The sequence below is a fragment of the Colletotrichum tamarilloi genome (assembly GCF_030869305.1).
Source record: "Colletotrichum tamarilloi strain Tom-12 chromosome Unknown Scaffold_55.1, whole genome shotgun sequence".
NCBI lineage: Eukaryota > Fungi > Ascomycota > Sordariomycetes > Glomerellales > Glomerellaceae > Colletotrichum > Colletotrichum tamarilloi.
The window spans coordinates 58,720-84,082 of record NW_026849454.1 but is presented as its reverse complement, the minus strand read 5'-3'; the positions used below and the strand labels follow the sequence as shown (position 1 = coordinate 84,082).

Sequence of the window (25,363 nt, the reverse complement as noted above, 5' to 3'; positions counted from 1 at the left end):
AAAGAGGGTCGGCTGCGATCTGGCTTCAAAAACGCCAAATTGTCGATGTGTCCAAAATTTTGGTGGAGCTTTGTCAGAACACGTGATGCGTCCAATCACTCAGGTGCCTCCCAAGTGCCTTTACCTTAGTACGTAGAGTACCTATTACCTTAATACCTCCTAAAATGACCTAGGAATTGGGGAATTCAGGGGAGAGCTTTAAGCTGTGCTCCTCCACATTTTCGGCTCGAGCTTCCAGCCAGGGGTCTTCAGGGATCCCAGCGCCCACCCAATCCAGTGCCTGCCCGCTAAACTTTTTTTCTTCTGGCGCGTTCCGACGCATTCTGATGCCACCTGCCTCCCAATCTCCTCCAGATTTCCGAGTACCTAACTGTCACCATTCAGAGTCATCGCAGAGTCACCCAAGACTCACCACCACAGGACACGAAACAGCATCTGCAGTCGCGATGCTGTAGACCTCCCCCGTGTCCTTTCTCGGTGGTTCTCTGGGTATGATCTTTCGGTCTGTGATAGGCCGAAGGTTCATACACAATGTTGTTGGCAACATGACAGCCCGAAATGCGCCCGCGGAACCCTTGGTGGTTATCTTGGGATCGACCGGGACTGGAAAATCAGAGGTGAGTTGAGGAAGCAGTCGTCTCATTACCATGCGTATTGGCTGACAGTATCTGTGCGCAGCTCGCAGTCGAACTTGCGACTCGCTACAATGGCGAAATCATCAACGCAGACGCCATGCAAATGTACAAAGGCCTGCCCATCATCACGAACAAGATCACCACCCCAGAGCGCCGCGGTGTTCCTCACCACTTACTCGATCACATTGGCCTCGACCGACCCACTTGGATAGTCGAAGACTTCAAGCGCGAAGCGAACAAGGTCATCCGCGAAATACGCAGCCGGGGCAACTTGCCCATCGTCGTCGGCGGAACCCACTACTACACGAATGCGCTACTCTTTGAAGACACGCTCATTGGCCCTGAAGATGACAAAGCCAAAGACAGCGCTGCAGACGTCAAGGATGAAGACGCATCTTCGTTTCCGATTCTCAACGAACCAACCGAGGTCATACTCGCCAAGTTGCGCGAAGTCGATCCCGTCATGGCAGACCGGTGGCATCCCAACGACAGGCGCAAGATCTCACGCTCGCTGCACATATACCTCCAACACGGCCGCCCAGCGTCGGAGATCTATGCAGAACAGCGCCAGCGCAAGGCGGCCGACAACACGTCCCAAGGTGGTAATAGTGCAAGCCCTTGGCAGACACTGCTCTTCTGGGTGTATTCCGAGCCTGAAGTGCTTAAGGAGCGCCTCGATAAACGCGTGGATAAGATGCTCGCCGTCGGTCTCAACGACGAGACACAGTCCATGTATGAATACGTCCAGGCCAAGGAGGCCGCTGGCCAAGAGGTGGACTACACCCGCGGTATCTGGCAGTCGATCGGCTTCAAGGAGTTTTCGCCTTACCTCAAGGCCCTGAACGCCAGCGATCCTGCCACCGATTCAGAGACCTTAGACGCTCTCAGAGCCGCGGGCCTTGAGGAGATGAAGACATCAACCCGACAATACGCAAAGTATCAAACGCGCTGGATCCGTACCAAGATTGTGCCCCTGCTCCAGGAGCAACCGGGTGCGCTGAATCACCTCTTCGTCATGAATAGCACCGACGTGTCGCAATGGTCGTCCAACGTCGCCGAACCGGCCGTCGATATCGCAAAGCGTTTCCTCGAGGGCGAGGCCATGCCCGCGCCTGCGGACCTGTCGGAGACGGCGCGGGAGGTTCTCAGGGAAGCGACGGCGCAAATGGAGCGCACGCTGTGTCGGCGGACGTGTGAGGTCTGCAAGACGACGTGCGTCACGGAGCAGGACTGGACAAAGCACGTCAAGAGCCGGCGGCACAATGTGCTGATGAAGAAGACGAAGAGGAGGGCGCTGGTTGCTACCGAGAGGCCCTTGGCCGTCGTGCCTGCCGAGGCTGAAGGAGAGAAGGATGGCAGCGCAGAGGATCGTGGGTCGAGTCCAGAGGTTGATGGGCTGGGCATGTTTGATGCGCCGTCGTGAGATGGTCAACCTCGTCAGATCAATGAGAGAGAAAACAAAAGACTCGTACTTGAGAACTCTGCCCATGTCTCTTCATCCCTTGCCCGTTCGTCTGACCATGTTCGTCGTCTGCTCTACCCAAAGCCATGCGACTTGTGAGGCTCGGCTCGTTCTGGGTCCGAATGCGACATGCCCAGATCGTTTCCTCCCCCCTTTCCATCCCTTCCATCTTACCGTCCCTCCCACCCTCAGGTGATCACCGCCCACCTTTTGGGGTTGCAACGAGCCAAGCAAGATCCAATGTCACAAAGCTTGTTTTTCTGGTCCTTTGAAAATCCCCAAGACGTTGACCCGCGTACTCCGTATTTGCTGCCACTATTTAAACACCTTGTGAGAGGATTGTACGAAAGATACGCGGGATTGGGGATGTGATTGCAATCGTATTCGCTTCTACCCCACGCCATTTTTGATTTCTTAAACTTTGCAGTGTATGGATAAGCATAAAACCTACCTGAATTTGTGACCAAGCTTTCTCTTCGCTCGTTGCCAGTTGGATCACCTCTCGCTCTATCCCGGCCTGGTCGTATTCCTCGCTTTCGCTTTCCCTTGCCTTGTAGAAAGCGAGCTAAACGAGCTCCAAGGAGGAAAGCCAAAACGATTAAACTCCACCTTCTCGAGGGACGATTGGGGAACCTGGACTGATGCCCAAACATCAGATCAGCGAGACCCGGATCAGCAGGAGGACGGTGATACTTCCTCGGTCCATGTAAGAATTGGAGCGTTCGAAATCCGAATCCCGTTGGACAGGATGGAAATATTATTTTCACAGGCTGGTTTGGTTTCTTGGTTCCTGTGACGTTGTGGTTGTACGACCTGTGCTTGTCTCTCAATCGGGTTCTTGATGCAGCAGCAGCTAAGCTTATCTGGCAGTCACAGCTTCGTTGTCGGCTCATTCCCGGATGAGACTCGACGCTGATGCGGAGGTTTTCTGGTCTTTCGTATACGATTGGCCCAAACACGAGTTCGGTGAATAAAAGTAAGGCTGCTTTTGCACTGCAATTTCGACACCTCCAAAGAGGTCGAGGGGATTGGAGACGCTTCGACACAGGCTCCCTGATTTTATTAGTGGCGCATGAGCACTGCATTTTTAACCCGTACCGAGAGGCTCTTGAATGCGACGTCCGGGGAAGAGAAAATAAGCAACAGAAATCCACTGCGTTTTTAGCTGCTCCTAGGAGAGTCACGGGTTGGGTAGGCGTATGATGTTCCTCGGAAAATGCCACTTGCAGCCATTCAGTCAAGTCATCTGTAGGATACTTTGAACTCCCCAGTGCATTGCGTACTCTTTTTTCAGAAACCAAATCTACAAACAAGCCTCATCCGTTGTATCCCAATAGCAGTACTCAAAACAGTGTTGTAAATGGCAGATCATCTCGATCTTTCTTCTCCCCCGCTCTCTTCATCTCACCCAGGCCTCCTCTTTACTTCTCAATCTCAGCCTTAACCCAAGCCTCCAACCCACCCTTGGCAATAACCTCCTGCACATTAGGCGGCAGCTCGCCAACCTTGACGCTCCAGCTCTCGCCGCTGCCCTCGGTGACGATAACCTTGGACCGCCTCAGGTCCCAGCAGAGCTTCCAGCCCGTCCGGCGCGTAAGCACCTTGTCCTCGCCCTCGTTCTTGAACGTCTCGCGCAGGCGCTGCACAAGCTTGGGCACCTCGACGCCCATGAGGGCGTTGTTGATGCTGTTCCTGCTGAAAATGTTGCCGAAACTGCCGGACACGACGAGCGGGATCTTCTTGGCCAGGATGGCCGTCGCCGCCTGTTCGCGGGAGCTGCCGGTGCCAAAGTTGAAGCCGGACACGAGGATGTCGCCGGCCTTGGCGATGTCGCGGAAGGAGGTGTCGTAGTTCTCCATGCAGACTTCGGCCATCTTCTCGACGGAGACGTTGTCTTGGTAGGTGTACTTGCCTGTTGTTTTTGTTAGAGGATCGTGTAGTTGAGGGTGTGAGTTCTCTCCGATCTACGTACCAGGGTAGATTCCATCCGTGTTCATGTTATCTTGGTCGCAGAAGATGATCTCGCCTTCCACCTTTTCGGGGAATCCGGGGAGGACCTCCGTGAGGCTGTCTTCCTCGCTCTCCGCGGCGGCAGCTGGTTCCTCAGAAGCAGGGGCGGCAGCACCGGCGACGCCCTTCTCAGACTCGGCAATCATGCTGTCGGCTTGCGCGATGAGCTGGTCGAGGGCGTCGTCGATGCTCATGGCAATGTCGGCGGTGATATCACCTACACCCTCGCCGATGATGACCTTGTCCACGCCCTGGGGCTGCTGGTACCAGCCGGGGCCGGCGATCTTGCCGTTCAACGCACTCGCGGCGACGACCTCGGGGCTGGCCAGGTAAGCCTTGGCCTCGGTGGAGCCCATGCGGCCCTTGAAGTTACGGTTGCTTGCTGAGATTCCGTTCTCGCCCCTGCGTGTCTGTTAGCCATCGTTCTCCAGGAAATTGCAGAAGAGATAGTACGAACGGTTCTAGAAGACCGGTTCCCTACGAAAGAAGATGTATTAGCATATTCATCATTCCTGGTTGAAGAGACAATCAACTTACGAGACCGATGCACGGGCCACATCCTGAAGGTAATACGGAGCAGCCTGCGTCGATAAGTGTCTGCCAGTCGCCAGCCTCCTCAGCAGCCGCCTGCTCAACAGTGGAAGCTGCGGCAAGGTAAAAAGAAACACCCGGCGCGATCTTGGCGGGTTGGCCGTCCTTGGCAGCCTCACGGAAGACGCGCGCCGCAGCGGCGATGTCTGATGCACGTGAGTTTGTGCAGGAGACGAGGTAAGCCTTGTCGATCTTGATGTTCTGCGCCTCCAGGTCCTTCAGGGGCGTCGCGACCTTGACGGAGTTGGGGCCGGCGACAAAGGGGGACAGGGTCTCGAGGTTCAAGTAGAGGGACTTGGCGTATGTTGCGCCGGCGTCGGCCGTGAGGGGGTTCTCGAGAAGCTCGTCGATGCGCTCGTGGGTCCAGCGGCCCTTGACGGCGGCATCTGTGTTGAGCATCGCCGCGGTGGTGGCCTTGGCGCGGAGCCATCTTTCCAGTGTCTGATCGATGGGGAACAGCGCGGACAAGGCGCCCCATTCTGTGCTCATGTTTGCGACTGTTATGCGCTCGTCGACGGGGATGCTTCGCATGGTCTCCTCGGAGCCGGTGAACTCAAGGGCGTGGTTCAGGACGTCGTCCTTGTTGAACAGGCCGCAGAGCGCGACGATGATGTCCTTTCCGGTGACACCGGGGGGCTTGACTCCGGTCAAGGTGATCTGAGCAACCAAGATTAGTGACGAACCCCTGAGCAACGGCTGATGATAGACCGTACCTTGGCAATAGGGGGAACTTGGTACCATGTGCGGCCAGTGGCCCAAATGGCGGCGGCATCTGTTCGGACGACCGCGGTACCAAGGCACCCGATACCACCGTAGTGGTTGGAGTGACTGTCTGACGCGACAGCCAAGGTACCGGGCCAAGCGTAGCCCTCTTCCACCATGATCTGGTGACCGATTCCACGTCCGGCCGGGTAGAATACCACGCCGTGCTGCTTGCCGAGATCCTCAATCTTTTTGTATTTCTTCAGGTTGGCCTCGCTCTTGTTTTGGACATCGTGATCGAGGGTCCAGACGAGTTGTGAGGGGTTGTGAATCTTGGTCGCTCCGATGGAGACAAACTTATTGCTGATGGGCGCCGTGTTGTCATGGGACATGCACTTCCCTTACCAATTGTAAGCCTGATGCGCTCGTGGTATTCTTATGCGTATGCATATAGGAGGATGAGGAGGGATATTCACCAGGAGAGAGGGTGACGTAGTCGCCTGCGCGGACCTTCTTGCCGGGCGCGAGGCCTAGCGAGTGCCGCTGGACAATCTTCTCCGTCAACGTCTGGGGGTTTTCGACTTTGGGGGCGGATGTGTAGAGGAATTCGGTCGCAGTCGCGGCGTTTTCGAGTTGTGAGTGAAAGGCATACTGGCGGGGACGGGTCGTCGTCGTGTAGAAGCTGGGCCGGATCGATCGCGAGGGAAGCTGGCGCTGCAGGAGACTGCGACGGCAGCTCCTTGCGGCGTGGAGCGCCACTGTTCTTCTCTGTTGTAAAACACGGGGGGTTAGCACAGCCTCGTAGTGAAGGAGCAGTGGTATGAGATGGCACACGTACAATGGGCAACATTACGACTTCAATTGGGTAGGCCAATGGCCAAAAGTTGAACAATTTGATCTCCGGCAATTCGCGACGTCGTCAAGGTCATGACTGTTCGGCAACCGGATCCAAAAATTTGGAGTCTGTGGGGAAATGACCGATGCCGGGGTGGGGCTCCCGCTGCCGTTCTGTGAAATTACCTTTGGACGCGGTCTGATTGGTCGGCTTCGGCACCTCTTCGGCATCCCTTATCGATTTCTCTATCCTCATCAGTATCTTATCGATAAGAAGAACCGGGATTGCACAAAGAACCTTGAGATGTGGAGGTGATCCGAAAAGCGAGAAATACGACGAGCTCCGGTAACGAATACGACGCCGCATCCGCAGGCAGGCATTACCGCCGGCTGTACCCGGATCACGGAGATAAATGCCGGCTCATGATATATAATTCCGCCGTGAGCTGCGGGGCATTCACAAGAGTCAATTGAAACTCCGCAAATCTCTCCAGTGTCTACTGGGTCTCCAGACTGTCTGCGGATACGATTGCTGGTTTAGACACTACAGGTGCGCTTTCGACGGGCGAGCAGATCTGAACGATCCCAACGCCGATACTGTTCTATATCTAGCGGAAGAAAAGCAGGAGGAGGCTAGCAAAACAGGATTCCAACTGATAACTCCAGTCTCTTGTCAAAGACGCTGGCAGTGCTGATACGCATGCTTATGGCAGAGAGTTCTCGATGTCTTGATCACCAACATGTCACCCAGTTGATGGCTAAACTGTACGCAGTATGTAAGTAGGGATCTGGCTTGCTGTCTCTATTGTGCAAGACAGCACGTGCCAATGGTCACTTGATCAAGTTCGGAGTGATTAGATGCCTCAAGGTTTGTGCAATTTGCATATTTCTCGTCGCGAGCTGCTACCTGTGCACAATTCTATGAGCCGCATGCAATGGAACGACGGGATTTCCTTGTGCACAATCTGCAGCCGCCGTAAAACTCACGGATTCGGCGAGTAAAAAGCCCCCTCCCTTCGCACTTCGGGCATCTTGGATCTCGGCTTGCGTTCGATTTGTTCAAGGTCGGGCCTGCATCCCTCCGATAGCTGCCCACCATCATCTCTCAAGTAAGGCACCCTGTGTCTATTACACGTGTCAACTGACAGCCCGTGAGATGAATGAATTCTTACCTACCTTTACCACCCTTACGCAGTATGGGTTCCTTGGTCCTTGGATGCCACCTTGCTTACGGAGTACGGCAGTGCGCCCATACAAACTGGTCCGGCTCCGTGCCTTGACGCAATGCCGCCAGGGCATCGCCCGCTGCTAAATATGAGGCCATGGACACAAGAGCCAACGGTTGCTTGGCTCTCCGGATAGGCACTTGCCTCATAAGTGCACGGGGAAAGAGAGCCAATAGATGATGGATGCGATGCGTTGTCCGCTATTTTAGACGCATGTCCAAAGGGAGGGTCTTTATTCCTCACCCTAAGGATGCTGGCATCTCTCTCACTTGTAGGAGACTGTGAGTAGTTAGCTACCGTCAGGTATGGCTCATTGTGGCTCATGCTCCTTCATGGCAAGGATCTCGGACCTCTTGTTTCCATCTGGGCTCACTTTCCAGTCCACCCCCTCCATCCAATGCTCGTCCGTCATTTCTCCTCCGCAACCCACCAAGAACCTCCGCAGAAAGGGCTCCTTGACGTGGGTTGAATCTGTCAGGAACTCTGTGACCCCGGCCCCCTGTCTTCATCGCTATTCGTGTCTATCCGTCCGTATAGTAAATGTCTCTTACCAGTTCCTTGGACCTTGGATCTCCCAATTCAAGTTGATCTCTTCCAATTGTTCCCGAACTCCTTACGGCATCACCATTTCCGTCCCACGTCACTCTGTTCCAGCCCTCCTCATCCTTACTGCCCTACATCGGCATCCGCACGCATCGCCTCTACAGTACAGTTCACACACTACTCCGTATCTGACTTGACCTTGCAGGTGGTCGCCGTTGAGAACCCTGGAGCTGATCTTCCTTGATCCTCGAACTCCCGATCGCTACCCCATCGGCACACCCGCTCATTTATACTGTGTAACCAGAAGCCCAGAGCTTCCGGGCCTCGGTGGACCATTTCACACAGCTTTCACACAGGTTGCCCTGGCTGTCTCAGGGTTCTCTTACCTTCCATCGGCCGCTTTGGACCTACCGCCGCTACTACCTTACCAGAGACGCATAGGTCGAGTAGGCAGTAGACGGACCGCACATGCACAAAGTCCACCTAGGCATCTGGCCTACATCTGTAGTGGGAGGGTATTGGCGTCATTCCTCCGCCGTTTCGTCCGTTCCCTCCGACGACCTGAACATCCACCACCCCTCCTGTCCTGTTTGACTTGCCCTTGTCTTTTCTCTTCCCCTCCATTCTGCCTAAGCTTTTGCTGTCTGTCAAGTCCCTTTCCCAAAGGTGTTGGTTCTCCAGTTGTTCGAAATTGCAACAACGTCGTCCCTGTCAGAATTACGACGGAACTCTCTTCTCGTTTAGACAACATTGAACAAACTCGAAAAGCGCAAATTCTTCTTCCTGAGCAACCACTATAGTCGAGATCCAAGAGCCAGACAGGCGGATAAAGACCGGTGAGACGCTCCCGACACGTACGAGTGGTCACTTCTCCATCTTGGCTGGGTTGCGCTGCATCGGGTTTCCTGGAATCCCGACGAGTCAGGCCGAGTGACTGTGAGACCCGCGCCCGTTTCCGCTGCTGGACCACCCTACCTTTCTACCCTCACCAAACGGATTCATACCATACTACTACAGAAGTCCTTGACGTCCAATTTCGTACTTCTTTCTCTTGGCCCGCTGTCGCCGACGCCGTCCTGCGACTACGCCTCGTTGCCTTACATTACAAGACCAGACTACATACTCCGTACCGGCAGGGCTGCCAGCACACATACTCTCTGTGTCACACACTCTCACTCTCACTCTCACCTCACACACCTCTCTCAACAGTCTCTTAAGCCCTTGTCGTTCCTCTCTTCGCATTCCGCCGCCGCGTCCCGCACCGCCGCCGCCCTCACCCCCCAAACTCCACGCCCAGTTCACACTTCACACACTCACATCTGACGTCCGGCCCTGCCACATCCATCCCACCAAAAGTCGCAACTCATATCCCGCCAGGAACGAGTAGGGTGAGCAAAAAGCGAAGCCAGGGGTTAAAGGAGCCAATATCCATATCTACCGCCAGGCATCCTTCTCTCCCGCAACACCGCTGCACACGCGTCTTTTCAAACAAGGCGCCCTGGTTTCCAACCCAACGTACCTTGTCTTGTCTCGACCCTGGACCAGGCCTCCCGTCCGCTCGTCCCGGACCAGCCCACGATCAACCCTCCCCACGTACGGGTTTGGCTTGAAAGACTCACAGACACCCTCCCCTCCCTCTCCCACCTTTCTTTCGCCGCACCGCACACCCGGGGAAGCATAACGATTCAAAGTCGTTGTCTCTAGCGCCCATCTCTGCCCTGGTTGGTCATCGACAACGCCTGGAACCACCCAAGCGACTCAAGTAAACCCGGGATTCCACTTTCTGCCAATTTCTAAGCCAAAACTTTACCTTTGGCACTGCGGCAGATCACAGCACGCGCCCGCCTTGTGTGAACCTCGCCAAAGAGGGGTGGGCTTCCTTCATCCCACTTTAGGGTCGCGTCTAGATCCGTTTGCATTTATTACCCCTCGGGTCTCAGCTCGTCGCCACATCTTTATTTTCTCATCTCTCTACTACTACGGATACACTAGAACGGATACCCCTTGCAACTTTCTCACCGACGGACTCCGCCCACTAGGGAATCATCCATAAGGGCCTCGCGCCCACGCGTGTTAAAGACTTGGTTGGGTCTTGTTGCCCCCCGTTCATGGACGACGCCGTCCTGTTTCACACTCTTCCCGTGGCAACCACTGCATAACCACGAGGCTCTTCAGCCTCAGCCTTACCAATGAGTACCAACTCCAGTCAACACAAGAGCCAGAGGGTTCTAGCCTGTGTTCTCTGCCAACATCGCAAGATCAAATGCGACCGCAACACCCCCTGCTCTAACTGTATAAAGGTGCGCTGCCTTCGTTTGTCCAGATACAGAATCCCGAATACGTTCTGACTCGTATTAGGCCAACGTCACATGTACACCTTCAACACCAGCTCCCGCACGCAAGCGCAGGAGGCCGAACCAGGACTTACAAGAAAGACTCGCTAGATGCGAGGCTCTACTCAAACAGTATGCCACGACAGGTAGCGATACGACGCCTCCGGGGACGGGGGCGACTCTTTCGCCCACCACATTTGCTACGCCTTCTTCGGCTGGGCCATCGCCGAGTATGCCACAGCTGCCACTGCCCTCGGGGTCCGCTTCAGTATCCGAGGACACTTCTCCACCCACGACATCCTGGAAGCCGGCGGGCAAAGTCGTAGTTGAAGACGGCAGCGTCCGCTTCATGGACAGTTATGTGTGGGCAACAGTGCATGACCAGGTGCGTAACCGCGAAGCTCGTAGTCCGATGTGCCTCCCTTTTACGCATCGCGCGCTCCCTGCCTGTGCCGGCTAGGTCTGACCTCTTCGTAGTTGACCGCAATGCGACAAATCATCGAAGCCGAGGAAGAGGAACAGAGTGTTCTAGGATCCGACGCCGTAACCCCCGACGACAACGTAGATCTACTTCTAAACGACATCGCCGCGATCGACTTGGAGGACGTTACTCCATCCCCCGTTCAGATATTCAGACTTTGGCAGGTGTTTTTGGAAAGGGTCAACCCAATCACCAAACTCATTCACGTACCCAGTCTGCAACCCTTGGTCGTGGAAGCGGCCGCGAACCACTCCAATGTCGCGAACAATGCCCAGGCTCTGCTATTTGCCATCTACCTCGTCGCATCTCTTACCATGACTGAGTCAGAAGCCAGACAGATGCTGGATATGTCAAAAGAGGAGGCGCTCAAGAAGTTCACTGCTGGCGTCAAGGCGGCATTGACCAAGGTCAATTTCCTTAAGAACCATGATTTGATGACGCTGCAAGCTTTGATACTCTACCTGGTCCGTCGCGATCTTTTCCGCCATAATAGTCAATTCGTCTTACTAACAGCAAACAGGTATCTCTTCAGGGGCGATATAACCGTCATGCGGCCTGGGTGCTCAGTGGTGTGTTGATTCGTATTGCGCAAAAGATGGGACTTCACAGGGACGGAGAGCTGCTCAACCTCACTCCATACGAGACCGAAATGCGACGACGACTTTGGTGGCAGATCATTATGTTGGACACGAAATATGCCATGGTATCGGGATTCTGCGACACGCTACTGCCATGGAACTGGGACACGAATACGCCGCAGAACGTAAACGATGCCGATCTCTTCCCCGGATCGACCGAGCCCGTTCAACCTCGTGAAGGCCCGACAGAGATGGCCTTCTGCCTGCTCTTGTACGAAGTTGGTCGATTCATCGTCGAAAACCGCATCCCCGATTTCGAGGCCGTCGTTCTCGGCGCCATGGAAAATGACAGCCAGGATTCTCAAATAGCGACCCAGACTTCGCTTGCCAAGTACCGGGCACTGGTTGACAACCTCGATGCGAAGCTCGTAGCCCTCGAAAAGCGATACTGTGATCCCCTGGCTGGCAACATCCACATCGTAGCGACCAAGATCCGATCCATGGTTACTGACAAGATGCGGGCGATGATGATCCCCATGCGCGAACTGCCTGAATTCGGCACCGAGATCTTCAACGTTCAGGACAACATGTTCCGGATATCACTCATGCACCACGAGCACAACGTCGAGCTGTACGACTTTATGGAGAACACCGGCTTTGTGTGGTTCTTCAAGCTCCACTTCCAAATCGACGTCTTCATCGTCATGGCTGGACAACTATACAAGAGACCGACAGGCAAATTGGCTGACCGCGCGTGGAAGGTGGTTGACAGGATATATCAGTACCACGAGGAGCTATGGGACATGTCCAAGAAGGAGAATACCCAGCTGGGTGTGTACATGCTCAAGGCCTGGAGGGCACGCGAGCGCGCGCTGGTCCAACTTGGCCTGCCCTACGATACACCGGTTGCCATCCCACGACTGCAGGATACCGTGCCGCAGACGAGCTCAGAAGCGTCGTCTTGCGGGCCTTCGCCGGCACAGACGATGAAGATGGAGATCCCTCCGCGGAACGATCAACCCATGGACCAATTCCTCGGCAATTTCCTCGACACTACAAACTTTTACGATTTGGACATGTGGGCGGATTTGGGTGTCCCCAACGGTAACATGAACCAGCAGTCTTCGTCAAACATGTTTGGACAATTTGGGAATTTTGGCGTGCCACCAACGAATAGAGGATGGTGAACATGTGGCAGGCATCATTTGGGATTTCTCACGTCGTGCTAGCTCCGGTGCCTGGGTAGAAAATGGGAAAGAAAGGGAGTGAGTTGGGACCCGGGGCATCTGCAAATCAATCTCTCGTTGAAGTAGAAAGGAGACCAGGGGTCATTCACTCGGAGGGCATTCTTTGGATTTGGATTTGTCTTTTGGTGTTTAGGATTTTACAAAGAGACAACTCTCCCACCTCTGTAACGATAGTACCATGAGATGACGAAGCTACCTAATGGTAAATAGACGGGAGTCTATGGAAAGACCAAGCGTACACCCCCTTCCCCTGGCAGAAGCCGTTTTGACATGATGATTGACTATGAGCCCCCTGTCGAGCTGAATGGAGCTTGTCGCCTTTGGGACCTTGTGGCTCCCTCCTCACCGGAAAAGGGGCAAGATTGGCAGTGGTGGTCTTGTCTTCATCGGCGAAGTTGCGGAGACTTCTTCCGAGATGACACAGTTTCCAGTGTTGACGGGTCTATCCGTACATCATACAACGTCACTTGAGTCTTGTTGGTGCCTGTCTGCCTTACCTGTCTGCCACTCAGGATACGAGACTTGCATATGCATTCACCTATGGGCTGACGACGCGGGCAGGCAGATGGAACGACTTGTCAGTCTAATGACTCCCTGGTCGCAACCCCCCGGCGAATGATCTTCCAAGTCCCCCCGGCCCAGTTGCGATTTGCGAGACGATTCTACTATAGGCCAGGGTGTACATGATCACCGTTCATGGGAAGACAGAGGCATTGATCCGTAAACTGCCGCTGGACATACTGAATCTACCGAATGCCCGTCTTACCTAACTAACACTTTCCTTCCAAAAAACAAAACTGCAATGTTGCCCGGATGGGGAAGAGGGAGTTACCCGCAAATGGGCATATATCAATGACGGCCATGTCCGTATGACCTCAACGACGGGCTTCTGGTTCCCGAGTTTACACGAATCTTTGGTGAACCAACTGCCTTATTCAAACGTAAACCCCCGAGGCGGAGGACTCCGATTCGTTCGGGCCCGGGAAAGGAGCCCGTGCGAGAAGAAGCATAAGAGTCATAATTTGTCTTTTTTTAGGCGGGTAACATCGGGGAAGTCAATAGAAACATCCCAAGAAAATCAAGGAACGGGAGACGGACAGGACAAGTGCGGACTCAGGGCTGAGGGCTGTGTATTTTGGGCCGCAGACGGAGCGGAGCGGAATACTCACCCCGACTCCCCCTCATTCCGTCTGGTAGAAACGTGTGTGTGAAGAGCACCAAACGACCGGAGGCTCGGGCACATCGGGGAACGATGGACCCGTGAGCCGACCCCTTGTCTTCGGGACCGAGGTTGGGTTGGGACTTTACCCATTTTGGTGTAGAAATCCCCGAGGTTTTTATTGTGGCTGGGGGGTTCTTTGAATGGTTTAGTTTTGAACCGGATTCAATGCCCGTCCGCCTGCGTGGTTCTATTTGTTCTGATGAGCCACACAAGAGTCACAATACCAAGTTCCGGGCTAACGACTCTCACCTGGAGCTTACCAAAGCCCGCTCGGCCCCGTCTGGCCTGATGAGCCGGTATGGAGTGATGAGTTGACGACTCCCTTTTCATGCGTGTCACTCCTTTTCGCACTCTTCTGTTTTCTTCGTTTCCAATTGCAGCTGCGCGTGGCGTTTAACTAATTGGACAGTCTGCTGGTTTTAAGCGTTACGGTGAGGCTTGACTTACTGCGCCAGTGAAGACTGAGGTATGTGAATCGGCATTGAAAATGCCGATTGCTTACCCACGTATACGCTTGGCTTACATCCGTCTACAAGCGGGTATGGTTTCCCTCACGATTGAGAAATACTGAGATCCGAGAATCGCCCGGCATTTCTCTTGTTGGATGGACTTTGGTGAACTTGTGGATAAGTCATTGTGGGTACGTAAGCATGAGCCGCGAAGAAGGCCATCATAATCAGGCACATTCCAGGAAACATTTCGGAATGAAGCCTGGCTCAGAGTCAGACCGACCTAGACTCATTCAAGTTCTTTGGGTCTTTGGGGTCTAGGTCGCGTGGCTAGACACGAGCGGGCGGGCGGGAGCCAAGATTGGAGGCTCTTTTAGGGTGGTTCTTTGGTCTGGTGCTTTGCTGTCATTGGCGGGAGTAAGGAGGTAAGAAAGAAAGGAGAATAGAAATCCCCGAACGGGTGTTGGATGTGAGTCGTCCTCGTCATGCGGACATGCGTTAGGTCGTCTCTTCGTCGTGACCGGACGTTTCTTACGTCCTTTTTCGGGGGGTAATTCGTTTTGTTTGTTTCGAATAGGCTTGTTTTGTCTTGTTTAGGGGAAATGCGATATATGTACTTGGGATGACTCTTTTCTCTTCGAACGTGTTGCTTGCCTACTTATCTCTCCATCGTCGCCGACTTCCTTACGCATCCCTCGACTACCCCTCTGGTTCATGTCAAGAAGGTTTTCGAGATCTACAGAGTTCTGAATGAGAGACATTGAGTTGAACTTGTATCAAGAGTGTCGACTACGAGCCGAGACCGTCAACTTTGGGAGACAAAAAGAGAAGATCGAAAGCTTATAGGCTTTGGGTTTCCTGGGCTGGACGACTACGAACGAACAACAGATCGAACCTATTGCCATGTTCTTCAAAAAGCGCGACAAGGGCGCAGTTCCCGCCACGACGCCAACGAGCGAACCGCCGACCTCATCACGGACGAGTAAAATCCACGATGAAGAAGAACAGCAACCCGCCGAGCATGCTCTCACGCACACCTCGACGACGCGATCGATTCAGTACCCAAAGGGCGTGAAGCTCTTCCTAATCATGTTGTCCATCTTGGTGTCCATGTTCCTCGTTGCATTGGTATTACCTCCCTCAGAATCCTCTTTATCCCCTTTCCCACGAGACTAACACCACTAACAGGATCGCCTCATCATCGCCACAGCAATCCCCCAAATCACAGACGACTTTCACTCCGTCACCGACATAGGTTGGTACGGAAGCGCTTACCTCCTGACAACCTGCGCCTTCCAGCTCCTCTTCGGCAAGCTCTACGCCTTCTTTCCCATTAAGCGCGTCTTTCTCTGCTCCGTCGTCCTCTTCGAGGTCGGCTCCGCCGTTTGCGGCGCGGCTCCCGATAGCGCCGCCTTCATCGTCGGCCGCGCCATCGCAGGCATCGGCGGCGCGGGTATCTTTGCGGGCACCATCGTCGTCATGGTCCATTCCGTCCCGCTGCACCGTCGCCCCAAGTATCAGGGCGCCTTCGGGGCCGTGTTTGGTATTGCGTCCGTCATCGGGCCACTACTTGGCGGCGCGTTCACGACAAAGGTCACCTGGCGGTGGTGCTTTTATATCAACCTGCCACTGGGGGGCGTCGCGCTGGTGGTGATTGCGTTTGTGATGAGGCCGCCGGAGCAGAATCTTACCGAGTCTTCGTTGTGGGATAAGTTGAAGCAGTTGGACTTTGCGGGAACGTCGGTGTTTATTCCTGGCGTTGTTTGCTTGCTTCTTGCGTTGCAGTGGGGTGGTGTTGAGTATGCTGTGAGTACCACGATTTTCCCTTCTTCTCACTCCTATCTTCCACCTTATTGCCCATTGCCCTACAAGTAGAAATATTCACTAATAAATCGCAGTGGAGCAACGGGCGAATCATTGCCCTCCTGGTCCTCGCCGTCGTCCTCCTCCTATCCTTCATCGCCATCCAGATCCTCCTCCCCAATACTGCGACCGTCCCACCTCGCATTATCCGTCAACGCTCCATCGCCTTCGCCGCCTGGGCTGCCTTCTCTCTCGGCGGACAGATGATGTTGATGGCGTATTACCTCCCCATCTGGCTCCAGGCCATCAAGGGCTTTACAGCCGTCGAGTCCGGCGTCCGCACCCTCCCCATGGTTCTCTCCATGACCGTCTTCGCAGCCGTATCAGGAGGCGTCATCACTAAGATTGGGTACTACACGCCCGTGATGCTCGTCGGTATCTGCATCATGTCTGTCGGCGCGGGCTTGATGACGACGCTTGAGGTGGATACGAGCACGGCAAAGTGGGCGGCGTACCAGGTCATCTACGGTATCGGGCAGGGCATGACGTTCCAGGCGCCGAATCTTGCTGCACAGACGGTGCTTAAGCTGAAAGACGTGCCTGTGGGCGCGAGTATCATGTTCTTCTCGCAGACGCTCGGTGGCGCCGTGTTTATCTCGGTTGGGCAGACGGTGCTGAACAACGAACTTGTGAAGAGGATCAAGGGGCTGCCTGGGCTCGAGGGAATCAACTTGCAAACTACCGGCGCGACATCGCTGACAGATCTGCCGGACAATGTGAAAGGACCTGTGTTGGAGGCTTACAACGGAGCGCTGAAGGTTGTGTTCGTGGTTGCGCTGGTCATGGTTTGCTCCGTGTTCATCGGAGCTGGTGGTATGGAGTGGAAGAGCGTGAAGAAGGAGCAGCAGGCGAAGCAGAAGGCCAAGGAGGATGCCGAGGCGGCTGAGGCTGCGGCTGCTGTTGGCGGGGTTTCTGGGGTTGTGGCGGCTACCGTTGCTGCTGAGGCACAGAGGGAGAAGGAGAAGCAACTTGATGAGGGCAGCGAACGGGATGTCGAGGATGTCGAGAAACCAAGGGGGCGGAGTCTGAGCCGTGGCGATGATGGTGCGGCCTTGAGGCAAGAGGATGAGGCCACGACCGTTGGATTCGACACAGAGGGAACGAAACACATTTAGATGAATGGACGGACGGGATATTGCATAGGTAATTTAGGCACGGGAAGAACTCTTTGTATGATAGCATGATACCCCTCTCGATGCAAGGAAATTTAATGTAATGTAAATTTATCTAAAATCAAGAAATAGTTGAGGAGGCAAATCTAATAAAGCCAACTATTCAGAACAATTAACAGGGGCAATGCGCACGTTCGACGGGCTCCTCCTCAACCACCAGCTTGTTCTGCTGTCTACTATGTATTCCAACCTCAAGGAACCAACTTTCTTTTGCCGGAAAAAAAAGGAGGAATACATAAATCTAGGGAAATATGAGATTGCCTTAAACATTGCATGTCGCTTTCGCCACAGCAGCTAGCCTTTAAGGAGGGCTAGCGGTCACAAACGAGATTTTGTTGCCGTTGGTTGGGATACCTTAGACGGAAACGCCTCATTGCTGATTGATCACATATTCTCATAGCTACTTATACGTCCAAGAGCATAGGAATTACTTAGCTTGCAAAAAGCCGCTTTCAAAACCCCGAGGTGCTGTGGTGGATTTTTCAAGGCAAACACCGGTATCACCACCAAGCAAATGACGGCCGAGAATCTACCATCACAAGTGAGAAAGAAAGTCTTTGGGATTCTAGGCAGACTAAGACACTACGTAGGCAAACAAGTTGCCATAATGCGGACAAACACTTCTTGCCTCTAGCATTGGGAATCACTTCTGCCTGCAACAAACCAATCGCCCTTTCCGCCATTTGTCTCATGACTGCCCCAAGGAAGCCTTTTCCTCTCAGACCACGAAGCTGGAGAAGGCTCCAAGCTTATACATAAGCCGAACTGGAGCCGCTTGGTCTTGCTCTGTTGAGCGAATCTCATTCCGACCAAGGATAGCCACTTCATCTGAGATCAGCTGAACAACTCATTCTCCATCCGCTATCAATATGCCTGCCTCCAATTCCAATACTACCTCTCCCGTCAAGAAGCCTACCATCGTCGGCCTATACGGCCTTCCTGGTAGTGGTAAGTCTTACGTCTTGTGCCGTCTCAAGACATACTTCGGTTTTGGAGATCGGTTCCAGTACTATGAGGGGTCTGAGGTCATTGGGAACCTCGTCGACGGCGGCCTGGAAGCATTCAAGCGACTTCACAACGACGCGAAGACCCGAAAACGACAGCAAGCCATTCAATGTGTTGCCGATGAATGTACCGCGACTGGGCGTATTGGAATTGTCACCGGCCATTACTCATTCTGGAACGACAAACCTCCCTCCCATGACGTTGTGTGGACCGACGCTGACCTGCGCGTCTACACCCACATCCTCTACCTGGACATGCCCGCTATCAGTCTATGGGATCAACGAACTTACGATGAACTTCGAACGCGCCCTGAACTACAACCTCATCACCTCGCACAATGGAAGAATTCCGAAATCGCCGCTCTATCACGTCTTTCTCGTCTGAATGACATGCATTTCATGCCGCTGTATCTCGGCGGGCCTCATTCTTCTGACGGCATTGAACACATGCTGCGCAATATTGAGACAACAGACGAAGAGAACCTTCGTCGTGTAAGAAGCGAGACTGATCGATTGCTTTTTTCGGGCCCAGGCCGCGATCGGTTGGATACGGTGTTGGTGTTGGACGCGGATCGAACGCTGTGCGCAGCGGACACGGGCTCGATGTTCTGGGAGAGGCTCAAGGCAACTTCGCGGAGGCGATACCCTGACTGTGTATGGGATGGTCCGGAGAACTTTGGAAAGCATTGGCTCTGGGACGACCTCATATGTCCCCTGAAGAGGCTATTCAGCGAAAACAACGACTACTCCTTGGCTTTCTTTCACCGGGCCATGGCTTTGTATGAGTACGTCGAAAGCGCCTTTGACGAAGTATGCGAGGAAGTCGCCGCTGCTGTCTCGCTGTACCCGGAGTTCATGGCCCTGATTCACGCCGTCAAGTGCCATCGCGGCATTGGCATCGTCATCGCCACGTGTGGCCTTCGTCGAATCTGGAAACTGATATTGGAGAGAGAGGGCCTCGATGATGACGTTAAGATCATCGGTGGGGGCCGCTTTTCCGATGATTACGTTGTTACTCCTGAGGCCAAGGCCGTCGTTGTCTCTCATCTGCAAAGTAAAGGTGTGTTTGTCTGGGCTTTCGGAGACAGTCCGATGGACTTGCCCATGCTCAAGAGGGCCGACCAAGCTATCGTCGTCGTCGGCGAGGAGCGTTCTAGAAGCAAGACTATGGACGCTGAGTTGACCAGGGTTATTACTGGCGACAAGAACTTCCGTCCAAGACAGGCTTTGGTCCCGATTCATTCTTCACCCCGCCTTGATCCAGAGCATTTACCGATTGTCGACATCTCTGGCCAAACTTTCGTGGAATCTATCCTATACCGCTACGCCAACCTCCAGGTTCTGCACGCCACGAACAAGAGTGCAGCCAAACTTCTCATGACTGCGACACGCGACGCGTCTGTGGCCGGTCCTAGTCTCAGAGCGGCCCATGGGCAAGTCGGGCGGTACCTCGCCACCGAGTTCCTGACGGAGCTGCGCGGCCTAGAGACATATCCTATACCTCATGTTCAGGGCTACAATACCGATGGTCATCGACTTGTCGACGAGAGCCGAACAGCCATCGTTGCTCTCATGCGCGGTGGTGAACCCATGGCCCTTGGTGTCAGCGAGGTGTTCCCCCATGCCATCTTCATCCACGCCAACCGTGCCTCCGAGCTCACGAAGGAGACTCTTGTGGGAGTGAACACGCTGCTCTTGGTTGATTCGGTGGTCAACAGCGGCAAGTCAATCAAGGGGTTCGTCGACCGTGTTCGGAGGCTGAAGCTGGAGATTCGCATCGTCATTGTGGCCGGTGTTGTTCAGGCCAAGGCCATCTCGGATGTCCTAGAGCCACTTGCTCGCAAAGGAGATCTCAGTCTCGTCGCACTTCGGTTGTCGGACAACAAGTTCCCTGGAATCGGGGGCACGGACACTGGCAACCGGCTATTCAACACTACACATTTAAATTGATATTCAGGGGGATTGTGTGTCAGGGTGGGAGGGCGGCAAGTTGCGGTGTTGGACTACGAGGCCGTGTAAGTGTGGGATAGATTTATGCCCTAGAGGCTCGTTGGACGCATAAAATATGTTGCTGGTCCTGCAGCTTTGGATTGGTACTTTATCAACACTGAGATGGACTTAAACTTGTAACATTTGCGTGACCCTGCCGAGTGAAGTGGTCAAAGAAAAATTGATCAATGAATACACTTATGACTGTGTATAAGCATCAGGAGGGGTCATCATGGGTCGGTGAAGAAGTACACCACAAGCTCTTTACTAGTCGCGTCGAGGACCTATTTCTGACTATACTTACTACCCTGATGTACAGCCGAGTTGAGAGTTGAGTGGTTTGTGTGATTCCAACCCATAGCAAAAGACTTTTGGTCAACTGATCGTATATTGGTCAATCAATCATACAAATACCATGTGTTCGATATCTAGCCTTGACAGCCTTATGTTGACTCAACAGCCAAGTCCTGAGAGGTTACCGATAATTCTCAAGGGGCAAGTCTAAAATAAGTAGTTGGATTGGGACGCTATGCCATAGACTACAAGAAGTTGAGATCTGGAAGAGCGTTGAGGCTAGAATCTTCGTGTCCAAGCGGCTTTCACCTTGGTCTAAAAGATGTCTCTCTGCCGTCCCGCTAAGGCAACATAATCCGCCGTCCCAAATTCAGTGCTTGGGCTGAACGAGATCAACTATAAAGGCGGGAGGCCATGATTGTAGCTTCTCCTCTTCGTCATGCGTATAGAATTCGGAGTTTAAGGGAGTTTAAGAAGGACACTGCCAGATTACTGCATCTATTTAGAGATTACACAATTCTCTTTTCCTCCAGCCTTCAACAAAGGAAGGATTACGGGAGGCCGAAACGATACCGCCATCCTCGACCTATCCTCCTAATATCTCAGTGGCCCGAGTTTCGAGCACATGGGAACGGGTTCAGGTATGCTCATCAGGACTATAGATCTACATACGATCGGTTCTCGTTCCGGGCAGCTTAAGAAGATGTACTCAGGTGTAAGCCAGCTACCATGCGGAAACTTCGAGGAGGCTTTCATACCTAACAAAAAAACCCAAGAGGTTACAAATATTCTGCCAGAGGAAGTCGAGTTCTCAAAGTTGTTGACAGGACTTTAGGTAATCTCTACATTGTTTCTCTTCGCATGCGTCTGTTGCTGTATCTTGTTCGTTCACCTAGCATCGAGCCCCGAGATTCTGGTGTCTGGATCGACAATGGCAGGAAACTCAAAAAATATTACACTGTCGCCGAAGACTACATGGATGGACGGGCCTGAGTTTGCCAAGGAGATCAAACCGTTGCCAATAAGACACGGCTTGGTCCATGGAGAGGTCGCGGAAGAGGCAGTGGTGGCCATCGGGGTTGAAGACGAGACTGAAGATATCTGCAAGAGAGGGCCTCACTCTTAGGCATCTTTCCAATAGCAGCCTTGTGTTACATTCTTGTGACGTCTATTGAAGATGGTAGCTCACAGTTGGCTATCGGACCAAAAGTGAGAAATAAATGACATGAAGAGTCAACTGCTTTTACCCGAGACCGCCTCCTTCTTCACTACTCTCAGTTCAAGGGGGACTCGACGCTACTGAATGGCAGCATCAACATGCGCGCCATCAGCAAGACGTCGGCGTCGTTCCTCAGAACTCTAAAGAGGAAGCTGCAATATCTCTCGCGGATGAAGATTGCGGCTCTTCGCCGTCAAGGGCCTGGCAGAGCCCCCGGCACAGGAGAGAGCTTGAGAAAGATCATGCTTAATATTCATCTGCTAAATACAGATTCTCCTCACCTTGCTCCGCAGGTTCAACATCGAGACCCTCATCAGCCTTGACGATAAACTCCCCTCGACACAACCCCCAGCATCACGATTTCCTAAGATAAGGAATGACGAAAGGAACGTAAAGTCACAAGTCCATAAGTCATCCATGAAACTCTACCAGCGAACTTCGTACTTCCCAAGAAGAAACAGACCGCATCAAAGCTCAACGGCGCCTCCGTCTGCAACTCTGCACCGCTCTGCTCGGGCCCGGAAGTGATCCCGCTCGAAACCATGGTCGAGAAATACCCGTGTTACCCGCCCGGCCCTCGGCAGTAACCATTCCTCCGCCCTTAATCTCCCCGGCCGAACAACAGCGCACCAAGAAAAAAAAGTCAAAACATTTTCTCCCCGGTCGGTAATTCCGCCGGCGTCGAAGGACTCGAAGTGAGGTGATGACAGGTGCGCACCGAAGCCCACGAGGTTTCCTGCCGCCAAGCATCCTTCCCCCTGATAGAATACTCTGCCTTCGTAGGTCGTCTTAGGCTCAAGCAGCTAGTGAACACTTCCCATCTCTCCAATGATCGATACATAGGATGCTTTGGCTGTGTGATGTGGTTAATGTTAACCCGGAGCGATGACGATCCAGCAACTTTACAAGTTACTAGTCTGCCCGCCTGTGCGGGTATTGTCAGTCCGCAAGAGTCAAGACGTCTGTCTGACTCGCCATGATTTTCAACCTGTTCCCATACTGGCGTTCCCCACGTCGTACCATCTCCCCCATATCGCAAGGCGCAAAAAAGCCCACGATAAAGCAACCACACAATCATCCATCACAAGCACGAAAAAAACTAGCAGCGATGAAAGAGTAGCCTCAGATAGAGATGATACGAAATCGTATCTGACCACCTTGGGAGGGAAAAACTCTATCTTCCCTCCCCGAGTCGGAGGATGCCTGCGATATCGCGACATGCAGACCAGCCGCAGGGTTCGCCTATCTCTATCAAACTTGACCAGGGGTGGAGGGCCCTACGCCGCGGTACAGATACAGACACAGATTTGAGATAGGATAGTCGCCTTCCAGGGCAAAGACGCTTCGACGTATCCGTAAAGACGCACAAAAGACGCCATCTGAAGTTCGTCCTTCGTGATCCATGGCCCATGGGTGTAAGAGAGACAGGGACGGGGACGTGATATCTCCCTCACAAGCTTTGTTCCAGAATGCGACGCTGTATCGCGCGCACACACACACACGCACTTGCACACGCACACGCACACGCACACGCGCGCGGCACAAACGCGAGGTATGGTATCTATATTCTAGAACACATGTTTTGAAAGTGCGCAAGTAAAGTGGTGTCGGCGAGTATCAGCCGGTCCAGCGTTTATCCCTCCAAGTTTTCCATCAACGGCAATTTGCAAACCAGACATCTTAGCCTAGTGCTCTTCAGGCTTCATCAACATTCAACTCAGATCTTCAAACGAAAGAGGAGACGACTTTCACACGGCACGTGGGGGTGGGGTCGTGCCCATCTGCCATGCCCATTCTGACTCTGGCTACTGCAGCAGCAGCAGCAGCAGCAGCAAGGACAGCCTGAGCCAGCCAGTCAAGCTGCAAGCAAAAGGCTCGGAAAAGGAATTGAATTCCTCTCTTATCGTTGGTCGTAGAGAGAAAAGGAACCCCTCCTAAACCCCAAACAGAAATGTACGTGAGTGAGACAAGAAATGGTCAAGAGACCTACAGCAGATCCGTCACAAACACATCTGCCACTCCATGTTCTTCATCTGTGATCGCCTCTTCTGTGATCGCAAACTGGCTGGCTGTCGGAATTTCCGACCTGGGCTAAGGCGAAAACCCTCATGATGCTTGTCAAAAGGGCTGGATTTCCGAACACCTCACAACCCTGACCGCCTAGGTCTCGATCTTGATTCCTCACGACTCTCACCGGATCTTCCCAAAACTGAACTGAACCATAGCAAGTGCCATTCGCAAAGATGGGACAGTGAGGGGTAAACTCCCATTCGTCCACCGGCCGCGCCTACATAGTACAGTACTACAAAATGCTTGCTGCGCCGTTAGCTCACCCGCCTCCGGAGCTAGGACCAGAGACGAACATCGGCATCCAATGGTATCGTGGCCGGCGTTAGATTCCGTGGGCAGTGGTATTTGGATTTCCCCGTTGGGCTTCTTCTCTAGTGTCCTTGCCCGCCTCTCCAGTACTAAGTAGTGAACACCTATGGGACCATTCAAGCTCATCCTGCGACCCGGGGGCTTGTCACGCTCGCACATTGATCTATCGTCTAGCACGAGCAGCTTGCATCGGTTCATTCTTGGTCTCACTTGCCTAGGAGACGAAGCATTCCCCCCTCATGATGTCAGACCGCACACCAGTCTGCGCAAGTTGCTGCTTTCTGGAATTTCGTGCAGAGCTGCATGTGTTCCTCCAATATTTGTGTCATCTTCCTTGGATCAGATGGAATAGCCAGGGCGGTCACTGCGATGGGGATGACACGATGGCACCCCGACATTGTGTGCATGAGTCGCCGACGCACGCTTAGCGGCACAAGGTCCCCGTTTGTGTTGAGGCCTGCTCACTTTGCCCCTCTGCCCGGTTGGACCTCGTGAAGCCAACGATCAACAATGAAATAGAGAGGACGCAGGGAGGAGCCACTCGTGTGACGATTGTCACAGGTGGAATGTAGTCCCAGTCGCAGTATTCTGTTCTCGGCAAAAAGCGATCTGGGGGCGAGTGCGGGATATTTGACAGCCGTCGTTTTGAGGCACAGCAGAGGGATTCACGATAGAACTGTAGCGTGTCTGTCAAGTCAATGTTCGCCCACTTTCCTCTGCTACTCGACCAAGTCGACTCGCCTGCTGTGCATGCGATCCATTTGGGACAAGCGAGTGAGGGAGGTGTGTAGCGGTTCGGGCAAAATAGGATTGTGGTGTGTTGGCCACGAAAGCCAAGAAGCGGAAAAGAACCCAAGAGACGCAAGCCTATCTCTTGGTCTTCCGTTCGGCATCACGACTTGGCACACCAAAGGAAAGGGAGGGGTGGCCAGGCGGGTGAGGCGACAAGAGAGCAAATCCGCAGAGCTGCAAGAATGCCACAAGGCCGCAGGTGACAACAGGCCGGACCATGTTCTCGGTTGGGGTTCCTCTGTGTTGGAACCTGGGAGTCGTCGTTCTGGAAAGATCAAAAGGTGTGAGCTCACTGGACTCTGGTTGGATGTGCCTTGCATTAGCGGCGAGCCTGTGGT

The 25,363-nt window shown here is 53.5% G+C and overlaps 9 protein-coding genes across 9 annotated transcripts; 6 read left to right on the top strand and 3 right to left on the bottom strand.

The window, feature by feature from the left end:
* Nucleotides 1-545: 545 nt before the first annotated feature.
* On the top strand, nucleotides 546-2,058 carry CTAM01_12109 (uncharacterized protein; the record flags this gene model as incomplete). Its single annotated transcript, XM_060528116.1, has 2 exons — nucleotides 546-617; nucleotides 679-2,058. The coding sequence occupies 2 exons, from the start codon at nucleotides 546-548 to the stop codon at nucleotides 2,056-2,058; spliced, it is 1,452 nt and encodes a 483-aa protein (XP_060377249.1).
* A 227-nt stretch (nucleotides 2,059-2,285) lies between these two features.
* On the bottom strand, nucleotides 2,286-3,182 carry CTAM01_12108 (uncharacterized protein; the record flags this gene model as incomplete). Its single annotated transcript, XM_060528115.1, has 1 exon — nucleotides 2,286-3,182. The coding sequence occupies one exon, from the start codon at nucleotides 3,180-3,182 to the stop codon at nucleotides 2,286-2,288; it is 897 nt and encodes a 298-aa protein (XP_060377248.1).
* Nucleotides 3,183-3,518: 336 nt separating this feature from the next.
* On the bottom strand, nucleotides 3,519-6,250 carry CTAM01_12107 (homoaconitase; the record flags this gene model as incomplete). The annotated part of the gene is made up of 7 exons (XM_060528114.1): nucleotides 3,519-4,009; nucleotides 4,070-4,509; nucleotides 4,565-4,584; nucleotides 4,645-5,355; nucleotides 5,412-5,800; nucleotides 5,877-6,168; nucleotides 6,239-6,250. 7 exons carry the CDS (start codon nucleotides 6,248-6,250, stop codon nucleotides 3,519-3,521), a joined length of 2,355 nt encoding a protein of 784 aa, XP_060377247.1.
* Nucleotides 6,251-10,192: 3,942 nt separating this feature from the next.
* CTAM01_12106 (fungal specific transcription factor domain-containing protein) lies at nucleotides 10,193-12,582 on the top strand (the record flags this gene model as incomplete). The annotated part of the gene is made up of 4 exons (XM_060528113.1): nucleotides 10,193-10,303; nucleotides 10,362-10,721; nucleotides 10,814-11,281; nucleotides 11,338-12,582. The coding sequence occupies 4 exons, from the start codon at nucleotides 10,193-10,195 to the stop codon at nucleotides 12,580-12,582; spliced, it is 2,184 nt and encodes a 727-aa protein (XP_060377246.1).
* Nucleotides 12,583-14,514: 1,932 nt separating this feature from the next.
* Nucleotides 14,515-14,634, top strand: CTAM01_12105 (uncharacterized protein; the record flags this gene model as incomplete). Its single annotated transcript, XM_060528112.1, has 1 exon — nucleotides 14,515-14,634. The coding sequence occupies one exon, from the start codon at nucleotides 14,515-14,517 to the stop codon at nucleotides 14,632-14,634; it is 120 nt and encodes a 39-aa protein (XP_060377245.1).
* Nucleotides 14,635-15,216: 582 nt separating this feature from the next.
* CTAM01_12104 (major facilitator superfamily transporter) lies at nucleotides 15,217-17,291 on the top strand (the record flags this gene model as incomplete). Its single annotated transcript, XM_060528111.1, has 3 exons — nucleotides 15,217-15,441; nucleotides 15,502-16,119; nucleotides 16,212-17,291. The coding sequence occupies 3 exons, from the start codon at nucleotides 15,217-15,219 to the stop codon at nucleotides 17,289-17,291; spliced, it is 1,923 nt and encodes a 640-aa protein (XP_060377244.1).
* A 926-nt stretch (nucleotides 17,292-18,217) lies between these two features.
* Nucleotides 18,218-20,302, top strand: CTAM01_12103 (uracil phosphoribosyltransferase; the record flags this gene model as incomplete). Its single annotated transcript, XM_060528110.1, has 1 exon — nucleotides 18,218-20,302. The coding sequence occupies one exon, from the start codon at nucleotides 18,218-18,220 to the stop codon at nucleotides 20,300-20,302; it is 2,085 nt and encodes a 694-aa protein (XP_060377243.1).
* Nucleotides 20,303-21,614: 1,312 nt separating this feature from the next.
* On the top strand, nucleotides 21,615-22,441 carry CTAM01_12102 (uncharacterized protein; the record flags this gene model as incomplete). The annotated part of the gene is made up of 3 exons (XM_060528109.1): nucleotides 21,615-21,713; nucleotides 21,914-22,046; nucleotides 22,287-22,441. The coding sequence occupies 3 exons, from the start codon at nucleotides 21,615-21,617 to the stop codon at nucleotides 22,439-22,441; spliced, it is 387 nt and encodes a 128-aa protein (XP_060377242.1).
* A 2,482-nt stretch (nucleotides 22,442-24,923) lies between these two features.
* Nucleotides 24,924-25,345, bottom strand: CTAM01_12101 (uncharacterized protein; the record flags this gene model as incomplete). Its single annotated transcript, XM_060528108.1, has 2 exons — nucleotides 24,924-25,100; nucleotides 25,142-25,345. 2 exons carry the CDS (start codon nucleotides 25,343-25,345, stop codon nucleotides 24,924-24,926), a joined length of 381 nt encoding a protein of 126 aa, XP_060377241.1.
* Between the last annotated feature and the right edge of the window lie 18 nt (nucleotides 25,346-25,363).